General features: G+C 36.8%; 1 protein-coding gene across 4 annotated transcripts in view; it reads left to right on the top strand.

Annotated features, from left to right (window-relative positions):
• Positions 1-20,337, top strand: part of APLF (aprataxin and PNKP like factor) — a 39,139-nt gene that overhangs the window by 15,226 nt on the left and 3,576 nt on the right. For all 4 annotated transcript variants that reach the window (XM_026080660.1, XM_026080661.1, XM_026080659.1 and 1 more), the window contains 5 exons: positions 1,147-1,325; positions 4,063-4,451; positions 10,634-10,759; positions 14,563-14,609; positions 15,443-15,481. In XM_026080660.1, the coding sequence (XP_025936445.1) occupies positions 1,147-1,325; positions 4,063-4,451; positions 10,634-10,759; positions 14,563-14,609; positions 15,443-15,481 (780 nt within the window). The remainder of the gene's footprint in view (positions 1-1,146; positions 1,326-4,062; positions 4,452-10,633; positions 10,760-14,562; positions 14,610-15,442; positions 15,482-20,337) is intronic.

Below are 20,337 nucleotides of genomic sequence, written 5' to 3'. Positions count from 1 at the left end.
TTTTAGCCACATAAATATTGAAATCTATGGCTGTGCAGGAAAGGAATACTTGTGTGCTATTAAAAGCCTGACCTTAAGGGTAGAGATATATAAGAACACCATTGGACCTATTTAAAAATTATTTATGTGAGACAATTCCAGCTTACAACAGGCTGTTTCTAATAAAGCAACCAATCTCTTCAGCAAATGTAAGATATCTTAATTAGAGTTGTGAAATGGTTTGCCTTTTTTTTTTTTTTTTTTTTAGGGTGGTGTTGGAAGGAAAGGTAGAAGAGTAGAACAAAAAGACTGTTTAGTTTTTTTCCTTTTCCTGTTTGTCCTTCTACTAGAAAGGGAGCACTGATTTGTTGTTTTGAGGCCTGACAGTAAAATGTGGAAAAGTTCTTTGCTTCCCTCAAGTGTCGTTGCGATGTCTTTGTTTTTTCAAAGGGAAGAGTTTTTGAAGCTGTATAAAATAGCAGCAAGTATTTTCCTCATGAATGCATTTTGCAGCAGATGGAGCCATAATAAAAATGGGACAATTGCCCTGCTTGTCTCCCATCTGTATATCTAGAAGATACTTCAGTCCAGAGGTCGTGGTTCCTGAAGCAGAGCCGTGTTCTCCATATTTCCATCAGTTATTGGCTGATTACATGGTCAAGTATGATGTGATTGAGTAGGCAAGTAGATATACCCTGATTCTGTTGTGTCATAATTTACATTTGTGTGTATAAACTAGTAGTCCTAAGTGATAGTTATATGAAAGGTTTGTATCCAAAAAAAAAAACCACATCCTTGGATATTTCATTTACTTGATCAGCTACTACTGTGTAACTGATAATTTATCAGTTATACTGATATGGTCAGTCTAAAATATCCTTTGCCACATACCCAATTTTTTCCTAAAATTTCCTCTCAAACATCCTTTTTGGTCTAAAACATACAGTTGTAACGCCCATAAACAGAGTCTGGTTGGGAGGAGAGGAAGTGACAAATGTGTTACTGAAACAGTATGTGAACAACTACTGCCATCTCACGCTTTTTGCCCAGTGTTCTGCTTAGGATATTTTTTCACCTATTGCTGTATCTTAGAAAGCTTTAGATTTCTAATGTGATCAGGATTTCACTTTTGCATTCCAAAAGTACGCTTTCATTTTTCTTCTAAAGGTGATGGAATGAAAAGAGACCAAGGAAGGGGAGGAAGTAATACAGAATCATTAAAAAGAGAAATAAATGTGCCGAAGAGAAAAAGATTGACTTCTGAAGAAATTGCAGAGGCTTGTAAAGATGAAGAGCAATATCAAGAGGAGAAGGGCTGTCTTTCCATCACTGTCCCTTCCTCTCAGGTAATTGTTTTTGCTCATGGCAAAACTGTGTTATTTCAAGAAATATGAATGTAGTTGGCAATGCCATAGTTTAAGGTTGGGTCTACGTTCTGTGTTCTGCATGTAATCTGTTATGTTCAAGTGTTTTGAAATGCTGGCTCACTTAAGCAGCTCTGCAGCAAGGATCCTGGAAGGCTTCAGAGAGTTGTTTTGAAATGCCAGCTCACTTAAGCAGCTCTTCCAGGATCCTTGCTGCAGATTTCAGAGAGTTGGTGGCGGTTTCCTGTACTTCCTTCACGGCACTTGGAATTTAAACCCTGAATGTTCTACAGGACATTGCTCTCGCTTTACAGCAAGCGATGAGGAATGGCTTGATGTGTGGTTTCTTTTCCTGAGAGCCTTTTCTAGGGATAGATGATGGTATGAAACTGATGTAATGTAACTCTGAATTTTGCCCAACCTTAGCAGCATTCTAGTTGGTTAAGTGAAAAATTATGGTATATGGCTTAGCAACTGCTATGTTTTGAAGAAGGATAGCAGAGAGCGTGGCTATGCCTGTATTTAAAAATCTGAGACAAAAAAATTATCTGAAGTCAAGAGTAGTCCATGGTAGTGAGTCAATGGACACGTCAGTCTGGCTGGTCAATGTGTCTGTGTGTCTGCAAAGTAAAACTGCATTATAGGCAGTTTTACGCTAACTGGTAACACTCTGCTGATAATGAGAAGACAAGGACAATTATCAATGACAAACAAAAGCATATTCTGATGAGAACAAACTGAGGCATTTCACTGAATTTTTTTTTTTTTTAATAAATTGTAGAGGAGCTTCTAATCTCCAACATTAATTGCATACTAAAGTATTTTATCAGATACATAATATGCACAGCAATTTTAATTAGTATGTTTAATCAGCTTTGACAGTGAAAACTATTATCACTTTTTAAAAATCTTATTTAAATCTTTAATTGAAATGATCTCTTCATAGAGAGCTTACCCTCCAGGGTAGTTTTGATATAACATAGTAGTATCTTCTAATTTTAAAAGGTGTTTTGAGTGGTGAGCTCTGTTGTTGAATAGGTACATTAACTCTAGCTGCAGCACTATTTTCCCTTTATCAGATTATAAAGTGAGAGATTATGTAAATATCTTATTTTGCAGTTTCGAGGTATAAAACCTTACTTATTTTCTTCCTATTAAATAATTTCATTAACCATTTTTATCTCAAACACAGTGTAAGAAAGTGTCTTCAGAACTCAGGAAAAATCATATGTTAGTGCAAGCAAAATTAATATTCGTAGAAAGCTGTAAAAGATAGAGGTTTTGATATCAAACTCAAAATAACTTTTCTGCTGTTATATTTAAGCTGATTGGAAAAATCTGTTGTAGGGAAAGAAGTAAAAAGAATCTTAATTCGTCTAAGCTGCAGCCAGCCGCCAGGTGGCAGTGGGAGTCGTACACGTTATAACCAGTGGCAATAGTTGGAGCCGCTGTCTGTGGTTTTGCGCAAGTGCAATCTTTTTTAAAAATTAGTCCTGATAATAAGACCGAAGGTATTTACTCTCATTATCTAATATAGGCAATGGAATGGATTAAAAGTATGGAGTAGAGACTAGTCACAAGAGGGAGAGGCAAATTGAGAAAAAGAAACTTAGTCATTCTTCTCGCAACTGAAGGCTTATTTTCCTAAACTGTAGTTGTTTGCCAAGCCTTTTGGGGAGTCTCAGATAATGGAGTCTTCCTTATCTCTGAGCTGACTTACTAAATATGCTGTTGTCGGGATCATTTGATATTAATGCCGAATTTGCCCGTTCTTAATCATCTTGCTGCTCAAATATAATTGTCTCTGGTTTTGGTTAAAATTTTGTTAGTCCTGTGTTTAGAGCAGCAAAATCAAATAGGAAACCACCCACTGATTTTCAGACTCTTTCAAATACATCACTGTAAACTGAAGATAAATTTACTGGAGGGGAACCTTCACCTAATAAACTGTACAGAGTATAGACCTCGAATTGTTCTGTAGTGTATCAAAGTAGTTCAGCCTTCAGTTTTTGTATGCTTCCAGATGGTGTCTTGGTTATCTGTATAATGCATTTGTTTTGGTTATGTTAATCACATATTCTTTTTCTAAGGTATATATGTATCTTTCATTTTAAGTGTGCATGTATTCCAAAACTTAAAATGCAGGATTTGTCAAAAGTGAAATCTTTGCATGACAGTATCCCCTGCCAAACAATTTTATGATCTAGACAGAGTTCTGAGCTAAAGCATTTAAGGTGCATGAGAGGTGAGGTTTAGCTCAAGGTATATAAATACTGATTTTATTATCTCCCATATAACTCGGTACTTAAGGGACTAAAATTGATTTTTTTTTTTACAGGACTATATGTTCTTCTAGAGTCTACAATATCTTCATGTGTATAACCCACACTCATTTTTAAGGAGAAGCACTCTCAAAGAAGCCCTTAGATTATTCAAAAACTGTGTTGGTGGGGTGGGAGAGGAGCCTATGTATGTTGTGAGGGAACAAAGGCAGAGAACAGGAGTTCAGGGATAAATTTTCCATTGTTTTGTGTGTGTATTTTAACTTAAACATTTCATTCAGCAACTGTATTCATTCAGCAGCTGATTTGTGAAAAGCAGAGAAGATGATTTTGAAAACTGGAGAGAATGATGAGAAGTGACAGAGTTTGACCTTAATACTTTTAATTCTGAAGAGTGTAAATTTTCAGGTCCTTCAAAATGTAACCTTGTTCCACAGAATACATCTGAATTTCCTCTTGAGAGTACCATGAGAAACATGGAAGGAAGTGGCAAGACTGAAACAAAAACCCCTGGAAGTTCTATGGAAAAAAATGATAGGCAGCTGCATAATAAAAGATCTAAAGCATCAGGTCAGATCTCCAGTAAAACAAGTAGAATTGAGGAAACAGAAAAGAAAGAACAGATTACTGGTTCTACAAGCCAGCAAGCTCACTGGGGCAGAACTTCTCCAAATTATGGTGCTGAGAAAGGGACTCATGAGCCTGATGCAAATTTGGATTACAAGACTGAAATTTCTGATTCAACCAGAAACATTGATGCTTCAGAGAGCTCCAAACAGATCAAGCAAAAGAGGACACCTTGCATGTATGGAACAGCCTGTTACAGGTAAAGCGAAGTTAAAACTAGCTTAATCTAGCATATTATTAAGAAGTAATTTATTAGCACATCAAAGAAGAAATGGGAAATTCATTACAATTTTTTATTTAAAATAATCTTTTGGTAAGCAGAAGACTGATAAGAAACAAGTGGCGTAAGAAGAGTTTTTAAAGTATAGAAGGAGGAACCAGGAGGTCTTGCTAACTGCCAATATAACCTAAACAAGGGATGAAGTACTTCAGCAAATTACAAGATGATGTTTTGTAGGAAATAAGAAACAAAGGTCCATTAAAAAGCAAAGAAATCAACCAGCCTGCTTGTACCAGCCAAGTACAGATACCAGTAAGGAGAAAGATGTAAAAGGTTGGAATGCCCAATGTAGATGCTGCAGGCTTGTTTTATTAGCAAATGAAACTGTTTTTAAAAGAAGATAATTTGTGTTTATTGAAGTAATCTCATGCTTTGTGAACAGAATATTTAAAATACTCATTATCTGTCATCCCTAATTATAAAGAATTTTTTTTTTATTATTATAACTTGGCCAGCCTGGTTTTCTGGTTTAACGTCCGCTCCCTCCCCCAAAATAGAACAGGGCAAACTCCATGTTAATCATTATCTGGTTTGCTTCCTTGCTAATATTTCAAGTGAAGAGCACTTTTTCTCTCTGTCCTAAGGGGTGCGCCCCCCCCTCCCCCAATTCACCATGAAAGATCTGTCATACAAATCTTTGAGTTTCAAAATGTCAGTAATTAGTGTCTGGTTTCCTGCTAGTTCTTTCTGTGCAGAAGGGATCTGGAGTGCTATGTGTTAATGTAATAGAGGGAAGAGAGCTTCCAGATCACCTCCACGTTTCTAGAAAATGACCAATGACCTGAGAAGTACATTAGAGAAGGCTTCGAGCTCTAGATAAATCCATATAAAGTGTAAGCAGAAAAGAAAGGCTAAGCCAGGAAACAGACAGTGGGTCCTGTGATTTTCAGGGGGCTTGAACAATAGGCAAAACCAGATAAGTTATTTAGGAAAGAAGCAAGCACAAGTAGAGGGAGCCTTGTGTGTGCTCTGTATGTCTAATGCTGTAGATAAGCTTTTGCTTTACGTGATTCTTAAAGCTATTGTGTTAATGAACCCACAAATTTCATTTACCTTTCTGTGTATCTCCATTTTTTTTTGCCCTTAAAGAGTATTGTGAAAATATGTTCTATTAGTGGCTGCAGTTATACAGCTGGCTTAACTGCCTAGTTTGATCCAGCTATTTTTAATTTTGCTTAGACAAGCTTTTCTCCTGTATGAAGGGTTAAGTTGTTTTAATGCTCTGATGTACTGACAGACTGCTAATTCTTTGGAAGGCAGATTTTAGTTACAGGTGACTATGGACTAGGAGTGCATAGCTTGTGTCTGGATTACCTTAGGGTGGGAAGCTACTAACCATAACGAAGTTGTATTTTGGGATAGAGCAAGTTATGCAGTATAGTGTTAGGCATTAAGGGACACTGAATTGGTGTCATTGTAGGTAAAAGAGAATGGAGTATTTACTTATAAGCTTGTTTCTTTGACGAGGAAAAAAGTTTTAATTGTGTCTGTGTGCTTTAAGACTGAGAGAAGGAAAGTTAAGGTACAATTTATGGAATGATATAGCTGTGGATGTATGAATGGGTCTTACCTTGATTCTACTCAAAGAGTAAGCGATAACCCACAAGAATTTTTAAGCTCACTGTGAGGACCTACCTAACAAATCATAAGCTTTAGTTATTGACTTATCCTGTGATTTTTACTTAACTTAGAATTAATCACTCATGATGAAATTTTAAAAAAACTTTTCAGGAAAGGAATTTTGGTTGTAAAGAATACATTTTTTGTTATCAGTGTTCTGCGTGAGCTCATCTCTTCTTAGATCTTTATTCTAAAAAAGATTTTTGGCAGCAATAGTTTCAGAAAACTTTGCCCTTTAAGAAAAGAATGCTATAAAATAACACATAGTAGAAGTTCTTATTATGTGGAGAAGTTGTAAATATGAAGCGTTGAAAATACCAGCTTTAAGCTTCAGGAAATTCTATGAAACTTATCCCATCTGCAACAAGATAAATAACTTGCACTCATAGCTAATGTTCAAAATTTGCTTTTAATGTATAACCACTAGCAGTCTTTCTGCATCTGTGGGATGGCCACGTTAGAGTAAAGCAAATCATTTCAGTTACTCCTGTGTTTAACAGGACATATACTTGACATGAACAGATGTTTTTAAGGAGCTAGTTTGTATTTTGTGGTGTAGCGTCTTCCTCAACCAGAAAATAGTTTTAGGAGCTCCTAGGAAGAGGAGCTGCTTTGAGTGCTCTCCTGAGGTAGGTGATTGGTTTCGCTCTCCTTCATTATATTTGCCTTATGAAAGGTATCGTCTAACAAGACACGCTATAGGGATCTGCATCTTAAATAAACACCACTTTGGTAACCGTAGTGTTTCACTGAAGTTCTTAGGTGAGAAAAATCTCTGTATATCCCTAAGAGTTTGTGAATATTCTCCACTCAGAAATGTTTCTTATTCATAAAATTTCACTTATACATTAACTAAGTGTTCTTAAGAGTTCTAGTCTTTATTTTGTAAATTCCTATTAATAGATATTTTTCTTCTGGGTATGACTGTGGTACATGACTAAAGTGCCTATTAAAATTGCATAGACTGAAGATTGAATGTTAGGTCTATTAATTTTATTAGATTTCTCTAACAAATATCTTAAAAACTTTGGAACTGATTTTGTAACCCATAGGTCAGTTTCTTCACTTACGAATTTGGAAGCACTGCTTTTGAAAGTCTTGAGCTTGATGTCAGAATCTCATTCCAGGGAATCTTTCTGTCTTCATCCTTTGTGCTTCTGGGCTGCCCTGAAGACTTTCAAAGATGAAACAAACTTCTGTTATCATCAGGAGACAAAGTGCTCTCTGTACATTACATCTGGCTGTATTTGTTGGCAAGGGACTTGCTCTTTGAATACTGTCTTTTCCACTTTTTTTTTGTCTGTTGCTTGCCTTTCCCAAGTTGGAAGAATAGGGAATAAAAAGAAAAAACAAAACCCAACCCTCTTTTTCTAAGATTACATAAAGGGATGTGGTAGACTTGAACAGTGATTTCTACAGCTGTAATCCACATTTTTTGGTCCAAAATCTTATTTTTTTGTTAGTCTGATGTGTTACAGTGCTGTACTGAATAGGTGTGTGAGTGCACTCAACCTTTGTATTTATATGTGCATACTTCTAAATACTTCGTTCTTTGTTTATGGAAATCAATACTTTTCCTTTCACCTTAAGCTTGTAAATCTGGCAGTTGATAACCTGTGTCTTTCTTTTTTGAGTCCTGTCTTCCAGTATGTCTATGACTTAGAATTTATAAGTAGTAAACATGCACAGTTATGGCATAACTTTAGACTTGAATTCTGTGGCTTTACAATTAATGTTGCTAATCCATTATATCTTCACTACCAGTTTCTTAGTAGTGAGAAAATCAGTCTCTTGAGATGATGGGGATGGTCTAGGTTGGGGGTGCCTCTGTAATTATAAAGAGCCAGGGGTGGGAGAAACCCAGTCTTCTGACCTAATCAACTAAACTTGCTTTAGAAAAGCCTTTAAGTTGCTATTTGTAGCTGGACAGCTGAAAAACTGTCCTAAATATTTCACTGAGCAATGTTCAAATGTTTTATTTGCACAGTTGTTTTCCGCATCATGAAGTGTGCGTACAATTAACTTTAGGGTTTCTGTAAAACAGAGCAAGGTTGCATTTATTGTGGGATGAGCTAATATAAGTATGTTTATGATAATGTAAGTCTTTTATAAAGCTTTATTCTTAAAATATGCTTTTAATTGGTATTTTTTTTGTATAAGTAGAGCTCAGTAATTTTGTTTTGATCAAATAAATAACACGTTCTGTGCAATGAGGTTTTGTTGCCAAACTAATTCAGTTGGAGTGAAACCCATGTGGTAGTATGTTTTGGTGTGCTAGATGTGGTGCTCTTACAATCCAAATCTCTAGTGTCTAAAGAAATCAAAAATCCTCAAGCAAACCAAACTTCTTATAAAAGGGAAGAGATATACAAGTGAGCTTTAGATTTTTTGCAAGCAGGGAAGATGATGGCTTAATAGAAGCTATGCATTTCTCTGTTCTGTTTATTGTACTGGGTATCATTGTGTAGCACATAGAAATAAGTGGAGTAAGCACAGGTTAGTCAGGAAAAAGAAAGATAAAACATGTACTAAACCTGAGCATCTGAAGTGTAGTACCTGTTTAAGATGCTTCACAGCTAGTGCGTAATTTGAGGAGCGTCATCCATTGCCCCAAAGAATCCCTAAACCTAATGGAGGGCCCCCCCCCCCAAAGGGCTATTTGGTGCTGTCCGAGTAGGTTTTGAAGTAAGTTTTTGGAAAGGAATGGATATCTGTTTAACTGCAATTGGTTATCTAAATGGCAGCTATTCAACCCTCTTTCCTTGGTATGAATATGATGCTACATGTATCTTAATGTAGGAATAAATGTAAAAATTATTTCAGAGAATACTAGTTACTTCCACATCCTTTTAAGGAGATGAATTATCTTCTTGCTTACGTTCCTTGCTAATATTGCTAATAAGACAGTCTTATGCCTTTAGAAAACAAAGCAAGTAGTCTCTAAAAAGATTTAGTTTCATCTCAGTTATTTTAAATGGAAAAAAATAGGCAGTTAGCTCCATAGGGCCTCAAGTTAAATTATTTTGAATTTGGTGTGAGAAGTGACATTCTCTGAGAAGTTGTGATAGAACAAAACATTAAAATAACTTGTAAATGCAACTTTTCAATGATTTCCAGCCAAAGTGTTTACCTTTTCTTCAGTTTGCAAAAAATAACAGAACATGGACAGAATAACAGACCAGGACATGAAGTCTGTCGCATATGTAAATAGATCCAAGGGACACAGCATCTTTGACAGGTAGCTCACTGAGTATACCTGTAACTTACTTTTTGAATTCCTTGAGCGAAAGATACTAGACAGATTGAGTTAAAAGTATTAATACCAAGTTTCTGAACTTTTTCAAGGTCTAAAAGGAGGCCTGGGTGGGCAGTAGAACTTATTATAACTCTTAAGTAATCGTTTTGGCTTAGTGTTTTGCAATGCAGCTATAACAGGTAGAAATTAAAGCCGTAATTACCCAGTAATTTTAAGCTGTCCTTCCTCTTGTTTGAGACAAGCAGTTTATTTTTGTAATTTGTACAGGCACATTGAAGATGATGTACTCTGGAAACTAGTGTGGTAATTCACTGAAGTATTTTGTGGATGTCTTTTTGAATACTGTTTATTGAAATATCTCATGTTGCTTGCTTTTAAGTATCATGTGTGGAGAAAGTGTCTCTCACAGGAATCCTATGGAAAAGTGTAGATTTTCTTTTGGTAACAGCATGTTCCCTTTGGCATAATTTTTGAAGTATGTTTTGGTCTATCACATGAACTTCTCCTGAAGCTGCAACACATTCTGCCTTTGTTCTATTTAATGTCGCTACAAAGGCGTTATAAAGCTGACTGTTCCCTTAGTCCTGTTGTTAGAGCTGCCTTGTCCTCTGTCATGTGAATACAACTTGATCAACTAGAAACAGTTAAAATGTTCCTTCAGTGATGCATATATTTGTACTCGCTGCTTGCTCATCTGGTTTTGACTACATCAGGGTCGTAGGGCAAGCGGTTGGGTATACCAGTAATGTGCTCTTGTCACTGACACTGGTACGACTCCGCTACGTGCAGAGCTGTTGTGTTGTATGGTGCAACTTCAGGTAGTCATTGTTCAGACTGGAATTTGGTATTTCAAATAATAAAATGCCATGGTAGCCGAGGTAAACTTGACAACAGAATCAATGTGGTGTCCAGTAAACTGCTGCATTTGAAATAATATGCCAGTATTTGAAGATCTACTGAAGCAGTCGTACAGCATGTTTGATGTCTGAAATTTAAAACTGAAGGCTAATAGGAAAATTCCTGTTCTAATTTCTTTTGTAACATGTGCTAAAACAGCAAACTTTTCTTCTGCTTATCCTGAAATTGGGTCTTAGATTTTGCATAAAGTTAAGCATTAAAGGTTACTTTTTATGTAACTACAGAAAAAGAAGTTTAATTCCTTTCTCATCTCCATTTCTCATATATAAATGGAATAGTCAGCTCTTACCATATATTTGTTTCACAGGAAGAATCCTGTTCACTTTCAGCAGTTCAGTCACCCTAATGATGACGATTATCATGAGACAGACATCATAACGCAACGTAACAGTGATGACCGGCCTGAATGTCCTTATGGAACTACTTGTTATAGGTAAAAAGCACTGTACAAAATGGCTGTTCTTATTTATGTGGTAAGACTGTTTTCCTGTGGAGTTGAAAAGTGAGAATGGAGTAATGGGTAATTCTTGATGTTAAATCTTTGGTGTAGCATATCATTGTGGTCCTTTTTTATGTCTCATTGCTTTCTGAGATTTACTGTGGACAGATTGCTGCCTTTAAAACACCAAAGCCTTGCAAAATATTTGTGAGTAATTTCAACAAACATGTGAAAGCTTGACTTCTGGAAGCTATTCAGAGACATAGAGATCGACCCTTTTTCACTTGACAAAATGAAGTAGGCTGTTCTCTTTTATATAAACCATAAATAGTTATTTTTGTATAAACTTTACTTTAGAAAGTATATAAACTTTATAAAAAGTATATAAAATTTACTTTAAAATTTATATAAAGTTACTTTTATATAAACTATAAATAGTTATTGTTATATGTTGTTCTTGATATATCATGCTTAGTTTCAAATTTTACTAAATATGTGTTGAGGTTTTGTACAAAAAGGCTATATTTTAATCAGTGTTTGATGGATTAGAATAACATACAAAGTACAGATAACGTTTTAAAAAATGATTAGCTATAAAATCCAGTTTACGATTGACAGTGGTGCAGTTTCTTTTATCAAGTTTCAAGCACTGTCAGTTTTCTGAAGAAGGTTATCTTATTCCATTTTGTTGCTCAATGTCTAGATTTTTGAACTTTTTAGTGGAGCTTAATGGCTGATGTGTACCTGATGCAATGGACAAAAGCACATATTTTGAGAAAGGAGCATTTCTGTGTGAGCATATTGGTACTAACAGCTGCTGTTAATACAGATTGCATCTGGGCAGAAACATTTTTTCCTATCCCTCCCAGAGTTAGGTGACTCTAAACAGCATTCTCAAATGAAAGGTGATAAAATGAAGATAGGTGCTTTTTTTTTTTTTTTTTTTTTTTTTAGCTATATACATGTGTCGTCGTCTTAATGCAGAAAATGTTTCTCTTTTACAAAATAACTATAAACATCTTCAGGATGAGAAGTCTGTGATTATACCAGTAATAAAATTCCCAACATACTTTTCAGGAGTAGAGTGGATAATTAATCCAAAAACAAAACTGTCCCTCCTTCCAGAAGACAATCTCCATGCAGTATAACTTGATCTTTTTTTAATCTGTATTTAATTCGTTGGTGCTGGGGGAAAGGAGGCACCCATGAAGCAGTGATAATTCTTTAAACTAAGTAATATGCAGTTTGGAGTGTCTTCATAGCCTCTTTGTTGCCTTTATCTGTTGGCTAATATTTGAAGTAAATGTAACAGAGAATAAACAATTTGAACACTATGCCTTGAATTAGGATCAAGTGGTATGATGTTGACAGTAATAGTAAAGCACTGAAACGGGATTCCTTTTGTTGCTCATCGGCATATGTTCTTCTTGTGGGGTAAAAAGTAGGGACTGCTCAGAAAACTCATCTTTCAAGTCTAACCTGAAAGGACAGGTACAACCAGCATTTGAGTTGGACCAAAGATCAGATCCATTAAAAGGCTTGGGTAATACAACCCCTAAATTGGTGTCTAGTCTTCCACAGTGGATTCAGAATGATGTTTTGCTAAACTCTATAGAGTGTGTGGAAAGACTTAGAACAGCTTTTGGAAGAGTATGCTGAGCTTCTGTTTATAACTGCAGCTGCATGCTTTTTGTCAAGTAGTAGCTGATAAGTGTAGTAATAGCTGCATAGTTGTTCAGTCCAGTTTGCATGTTTTCCTATTGCAATTCAGCAACGTGAAATATTAACTAAATTTTTCATACAAGTCATTAACAAAGCGACTGTTTAGACACGGACTGTGTTATACTAAAGTGGCTCAGTTTACAACACCAGTGTTTATGTCCCTGGTCTGTAATAAATAGAAGTTGCTTGGAGTTCTTACTGATGCAACAAAGACCTGACAGCAAAGATTAGTCAACCGATGTTCATTGGTTATTGAACTATTTTGCATGCAAGGAATTGTCATTTCCAGGTCTGTAGAGTGCTGTAATCTTAGTTCCTATGGGCACAGCATGCCTTCCTTATGGGAAACATGTTTCCATTCATATAAAGAATGACAGTCCAACCTGATGTGTGTATTACACTGAACTAGACTGTGACAGTTGACAGGTAAAAGAAAGTACTTCTCAAATTCTTCTAAACAGAGGTTTGAAGAAATTGTTTGTATGTTTCTATGTAAGGTTATGCGCAAACTGGTTTCATACTCTGGTGTATGAATTGAAATATAAACCAAGAGGTCATTTTTAACTTCTCGGGTTTTTTTGTCTAGAGTGCAGTCTTTTAAGCTCATGCTAAATTGCCAAGAATTTAATACTTGGTTGCAGATGACATCTTCATTATCTGTGGTGTGCATAGAATTCTGGAAACAAATTTTCCTCTGGTTACCTATGTGGCTTTTTATTTATAAAAATGCTATGAGAGCTGATTCTTTACTCTGCTGCTTCTCTGCAGTCCAATTTTGTTCTAGAATTCCTAAGTTTCAGTCAAATATCTTACCTGAAAGCTGCTGAAATTTGCTGCACCACACAATGTAATATTTGAATTACTTTAGTAATTAGTAGTAATGTCCCAAACCCAGGATGAGTTTTGTTCATCGATTTTTCTGTTTGCTACATCCAGAATGACTATGCCTTCTGAGCAATAGTTATGTCTTTTCTTACTTGTAAGATACTGCACTCTACCTTAGTCAAGCACAGTGAAAACATGTTGCTGTGAAGTATCTGCTTGACTTAGTTTTAATGCCTCTATACTCTTTGTTATTGGAAATGTCAAATAACATACTGTTTTCTGCTCAGCCTTGTGTGGGCACTTAAATTGATTCTAATACCAAAATACGCAAGATGGGTAATATTGTGGTGTTGTGCAATTTTTAACTTTGTGAACATGTTGTGGGATTTTGAGGGTAAAGAATGCACTGCACATCATAGTTTAGGGAGGGAAACCTAACGCTTCACTGCCTGTTGCTTTTGACATCCAGACTAGCAGAGAAGTCTTCCTTTGTATGCATCTGGAAAAGAATTGAAGAATCTAGGTTTGTGGAAGCTGTTTAGTTTTGTTTTTTTTTTCTTTCTTTTTCTTTTTCTGTTTTCTTTAAATGGAGGGATTAGAGGTGAATTGGGAGGCAGGTAACTGATTATTGTCTACACTGACAGAGAAGAGCATCAGTCTGTCATCCTAAAGTGGCAAGTTGTTAATATGCAACAAACTGACATTTTAAAGTATCTTATAGATACTACTAACGTAATATGAATCCAATACAGGTACTTACTTGCTTGCTCCATTCAACTAATCTGCAGAGGATTGACCATCTGTTTCCATTGTTAAAATTATTTCCCTAGTTAAAAAGTCTCCTACTCAAGAACGAGTATATAGATGACTCAGCTGTACTGAAAATGCTTCATAGACAGGAATGTGTCAGTTGGTTGTTAGCTTACAATATCAATTATGTAGTCACTTTGAGAGGTCTATGAGTAGCAGACACCTCTGTTTTACCACCACATTTATTTGCAACTCCTTGTTTAAATAAAACTTTTTATTTAAGCAAGTATCCTAATCTTGGATATTTACTTTTCAGCATATCAAATACTCAAGACTCAACCCATCAATACTCAACCCATAGATTCATAATCAAATAGATATTGAGAAAGCTGAAATAATATGATGACTATTTCTGTAAAATAATAATAAAAGGAGTTCTGGGCTCGTTTAGCTTGGAACACAGTGGCCAAATCATGCTTTTATTGCTTTCTTCTTTGTAGGAAGAATCCACAACATAAGCTAGAATACAAGCACAGCGCACCTCCAGGTAAACTAAGTTGTTCAATATACTCTAAAGTGGGCTGAGGGGGGAAACAAACCCCACAAATGCATACAAAAAGTTTGGAATAAAATGCTTTCAGCTATTGTAAGTGAAAATTGCTGTATTTGTAGCTTATTCTGTGTTACTCTGCACTCTTGCTCTTCCTGTGCTTCAAGTTTTGCTTTTGTCTGTGATAAGGAAGATTGCTTGCCCACTGCAAGCTTGCACCTGCTTTTTCAGGTGCTTTTCAGATGAAGTGAGATAAGCTGGTTCAGACAATATTGACATGTTTTTTATGCTTATATCTTTTATCTTATGGGCAAAAATATCATGTGGCAAGTGGATATTTGCATGAGCTTAGTAGTTTTTATTGAAAATAAAACATGGTATACTGTGATATTACCTGATCTTTGTATTCCCCTCCCCACCTTTCAAGCTGTAGTGATGAAATGAAAATGGGGAATGTATTTTGGTATTAAAGGTACTGAAGTATATTTTAATGTTTAGAATGGATGCTGTGGTAAATTATTTTTACAGTATTCCTCCCCTCTACATAGCATAACACTGAGCATTGTATATACAGAAATGTTTTATATTTTAACTGCATAGATTCATATCTTAAGATTTCATTATAGCTAGGGGTGGAATGGTTCATAACTGTATGAAAAGTTCCTGAGAGATTCCCCAGGTAAATCATTCAGTACAGAGCAGCTTTTCTGAGGTTTTTGTGCTTGTAAATATGGCACAGTCATTGCAGCATTTACTTTAAAAGCAACCTCAATGAATAATGCTACTGCTAGGTTGTACTCTATCCTGACTAATAATTTTCTTTTCTTTAGTAACTGAAAGAAGAACCCGACAGAGAACTTCAAAGAATGGTTAGTATGTTCTAAATTCCTGAATGGGCACATCAGCATGGGATGTAACTGATCTGCTTTGTTTTTCAGGCACTTGACAGTGCTGGAGTACTTGATAATACTTACTTGAGGAGAGTGTCACTATTTCATTTGACTAGGACCCTGCTTGCTTTTGCAAGTGGTAGTGCTGAAATTGAACTTTTGCCAGGCTTCCTCAATGAACACAGGCCAAAAAAAAAAATAAAAGTACCTTTTTAAGTTGGAAAGGTACATGTGGCTATATCAACTAGCCCTTTGTTACACAGGGATCATAATAGGATTGAAGGACTCAATATTTCATCCAGAACAACTTAAGATTTCTCCCTAAAGATTCATTTGCTCCTCAAACATTGAATATTCCTTTTGCGTTGTCTTGACCTCTAAAGGACTTTCAAGTAATGTTTGTGCATGTGCTGATGAGCTTTTCTTACTATGGGGTATCAGTGTTTCAGATAAGATACTGATATTGGCTTGTCAGGACTGAAGAGTAGAAGAAGGTTAATACCTTTGAATTGGGGATAGCTTTCACTGTAAACCACACTATGTATCCTTCTTTACTTTCAAGTCTTCATTAGAGATCATATACTACCACAGTCAGGCATTAGTTTCTCTTGGTTATATAAACTTTAATACTGTATAGGAATATCTCTTCCATTTGCTGCCAGTGTACCTAGCTTGCTTTGCTGCTGCCAACAATGTTAATTCATGTGTTGTATATGCATAGCCACCAGTTTTAAATCCTTCAGGTCTGTTTCCAGACTTCTTGTGTCAACTTCTGTGTGTGAAGCTTCCTATTCTTTCTAAAACAATTTAAAATGAGCTTTTTACCAGCATCACAGCTGTGCTTGATGTATTGCCAAGCTTGCTGTGAAGCACTTAAATTAGAACTGGCAGTGGCATCACAGAATTGATATAATGGATGCTTACCTCTATTTTATGGAATATATAGTGGTGGATAGTTTTTTTCTGCTCTCAATTTTTGTGAGAACTTCAACAGAAAATTGCTATCTGTTATTTCCCATTATCTAAAAATTATCCCATATTCTTTTAAAGATATTTAATTGTTATGTTGTAAGAACTGTTCTGAACTTTAACATACAACTTTATGGTCTATCTAGTAGGTATTTTTAATTCCTTAAAATAAGTTAGCCAAAGTTAAGACTATTAAATACCACATTGAATCATATAATTAATTACTCAGCTGTCCCTCTGTCCAGTCAATATTACTGTTCTTTTCTGTTCCCTATTTACAAATAGTTAGCTTGATTTGATTATGCAAATGATTTAAAAGCTGTTTTTATTTGAGAATCACTACAGACTTTTTCACTGGAGCTACCAGACCTCCATGGAAGGCTTTGGGGAGCTTTGTCATACTTCATAACATGCATATTTGGGGGTTGTTCTTACCTTAACTTTTGCTGACAACCAGAAGTAATCTCTGGTTTCCAAGCTGCTTGCCACTTCCTGAAGGAAAGGAAGCAAATGTGATTACTTTTAACTGTCCTTGTAGTTTTGAATCTTTGTAACCAAATTGAGAAGAGATTTAAGAACACCGTATCTTTGAGGCCTTGAAGTTTCATGAAAGGTGGTGGCTTATAAAATAAGGAGAYKCTGTCAGACTGTTCAGTGAKRAGAGAGATTGGAATAGTTCAATTTGATCAATTCCGTTTGACCCCTTGAGCCACCAAGAGGTAGCAGCTTATCRGCAATCAGCATGCATGTAACGCAGGACAGCTTGTCGCATGTGCTGTCTCTTCTAGCTCTCRGAAGACAAAATTAGAGGATATGGTGGGGACCTTTAGGTCCTTTGGAGAGAAGACAGAGCAGATATGGCAGGGAGCTGGTGATAGTGTCATAGAGAGGTGTAGGGGATATTTGAAGAAGCTTGGGGATACTATGGGAGAGGGAACACTGGAGAAAACTGGATAGATGGAGGAAAACATGGAGATGTGGAGGAGGGAAAGAGCAAGTATTTAGGTAATGTAAACTGGCTTCCCACAGGTTTGTAGTTTACGCTCTTGACACTCGGCATATCAGGCYTTAAGGAAAAATATGCATGGGGGAAGCAACTTCACCTAACATCTAGGACTAGATTATCCTAGTTGCTCAGAATCTGTATTTGGGGCATGAATTTAAAAAGAAATCACTTCCTAGGACTAATGAAGAATTTTTAAAAAGAAATCACTTTCTAGGAGTAATGAGCAGTCTGAAAGTCTGTTAGTATGGAGACTTCACTTCCGTTAGCCTCAATGAGGTATGTTGCATGTGCTCATARCAAGTGGAAAAGGGAACTGGCTTGTCTTCCTCTAGAGCTCCAAGATGTGGCCRGGCATGCCCTAAAGAAATCTCCAAAATACAGGGAGCTCTGTCTGCTTAAGAGGATAAGTATAAATGCAAATAGCTGTAGTTAGTTTTGTAGACAAACTGTTTTGATCTGCAGTTCTATTGTGGGTAGACTTAAAAGGTTGCTTGTATACTTTCCACTGAGAAATCTCTTTCCATCCAATTTCTCTGCCATGTAGTGTGCGCTTTTGCTATCGTTGAATGCTTAATATGATTGTGTCTTTCCACTTGAGGCATAGTTGTTACCTGTRTGTTTTTTCACATCCTTTGATGCACACCAGTCCATCTTGGTCACTGCTCTGTTTTAGAAGGYGTGTTATAACATGGTGAGAATTGTAACAGTATTGTAAGGACAATGAGTGATTAAGATATTATAATGAAACAAGCTGGACTGTGTGCATATCTAAAAGTCCTTCTTACTCTAAATACAAATCTTGTCATTTTTTAAATTGTAGGTGTGCATTTTGTGAAAGCATCGTACTTACCTGAATGGTAGATACTGTGTGTACACCAACTGGCAGGTGGTCAGCAGAGAATGACTATGCATGGAAAAGTGCTTATCTTGTAAACTCCTAAAACTTTGACATAGAAGTCAAATTCAATGTGTCAAATTCAACTCCTCTTACTAAGTAAGAACAAGTGAAAAAGGATATCCTGTAACACGAGGGTAAAAAAGGGAATTCAGTAGTTGAAGTACTGCTAATTTGCTGATTCATTTTACGTGTCTTGTTGAATGGTTGGCTTAGTTCTGTTAAGGACAAAGCTTGTAAAAGGTTAGGCTCAGCATGTTCATGTCTGAGGCTGTCCTCYTGAGCTACGCAAGGTCTCACAGAAAGCCAGGACTCCATTAACCTTTATTATGTGCTGTTTGACACAACTTTGCTTACTGTTAAGCACAGCAGAGYTGATACTTCCTTATAAATGTATTTAAACTCCACCAACCAAAAAATGGGTACTGACTATATGACGTTTGACATGTTTAGTTTTTAACATCATTAGTTTAATTGCTACCAGAGGGTTTGCAAATTGCCTGTAAAGAAAGAGGCATATGCTCAGAAACATGATCTAAGGCTAGTTCACTGGGGAAGGGCTGTAGGTGAGGAAGCAAAAAAAAGTCAAAGTTGATGTTGTTACTAAATTATCACTTCTAAATTGCCACTAAATTGTCGCACTGAATCTAGATGAATGATCTGCTGTGGCTTTGGGCTGTACAGAATTCTCAATGTTTTTGTAGTTTTTCTAGCAAGCTAATCATCTAACTTTCAAATATAACTCTTTGAACGAGATGGTCAGTATCGTTTTTTTTCCCCCCTGTGGAGCAGGCACTTTCATAGAAAGTGTCAAGGTCATCTTGATAAATGTGGAACCAGAGAAAAAGTAGAATTGCGCTTAGTGAGCTGCTTTGGGAGCTGTGGGACTGAATAAATTTCAGCAGTAAGAGGTGGAGTGGGAAGACATGGAGGGAAATGTATCATTTACTGCTGAAATCTAAAAGCACTGAAGTATGGGGAGGAGAAAGTCATAATATGCTCAAGCATTTGTAGCAGAACAGCAAAATATAAATAATTTGATGAAAGTAGTCAGCATTTTGCCAGAAGGACTAGTTCTGCTGTAAGACTTGTCCACCAGGACTCCCAGGTCCAGCTGTGTGGAGAAGGACCTGGGAGTCATGGTGGACAACAAGTTGGCCATGAGCCAGCCATGTGCCCCTGTGGCCAAGAAGGCTAATGGTATGCTGGGCTGCATTAGGAAGAGTATTGCCAGCAGGTGGAGGGAGGTGATCCTTGCCCTCTACTCAGCCCTGGTGAGGCCAATCCTGAACTACTGGGTTCAGGTCTGGGTTCCCCAATACAAGAGAGCTATGGAGCTGCTGGAGCAAGTCCAGCAAATGGGCTACAAAGATGATCAAGGGACTGGAGCATCTCTCACACAAGGAAAGGCTGAGTGAGCTGGGACTGTTCAGCCTGGAGAAGGGAAGACTGAGGGGAGAACTTACCAAGGTGTTGAAATATCTGAAGGGAGGGTGTAGAGGATGGGGCCAGACTCCTTTCAGTGGTGCCCAAGGACAGGACGAGAGGCAATGGGCACAAACTGAAACACAGGAAGCTCTGTCTGAACATGAGGAGAAACTTCTTCATTGAGAGGGTGACTGAGCACTGGAACAGGTTGTCCAGAGAGCTTGTGGAGTCACCATCCTTAGAGATATTCCAAAGCCGTCTGCACAAGGTCCTGRGCAACCTCCCCTTGGTGATGTTGCTTGAGCGGGGGGTTGGACTAGATGATCTCCAGAGGTCCCTTCCAACCTCAACCATTCTGTCATTCTGTGAAGATATCACCTGCAGTGCTGTGGAATCAGAGAAGAATTTTTCTTTCTTAAGTAGGTCTTGAGTTTATTGGGGTTTTTTTGTTTTTTTTTCTTGAGGGCTCAGTCTGCCCTCTGTAATCGAAGCCCTGCTTTTGCAGGTGGGAACATACAGTCAGCATCGCTGTGTGAG

The sequence above is a fragment of the Apteryx rowi genome, unplaced genomic scaffold (genome assembly GCF_003343035.1).
Source record: "Apteryx rowi isolate R43461 unplaced genomic scaffold, aptRow1 scaffold_53, whole genome shotgun sequence".
Lineage (NCBI taxonomy): Eukaryota > Metazoa > Chordata > Aves > Apterygiformes > Apterygidae > Apteryx > Apteryx rowi.
This window is presented reverse-complemented; position numbering and strand designations above follow the sequence as displayed.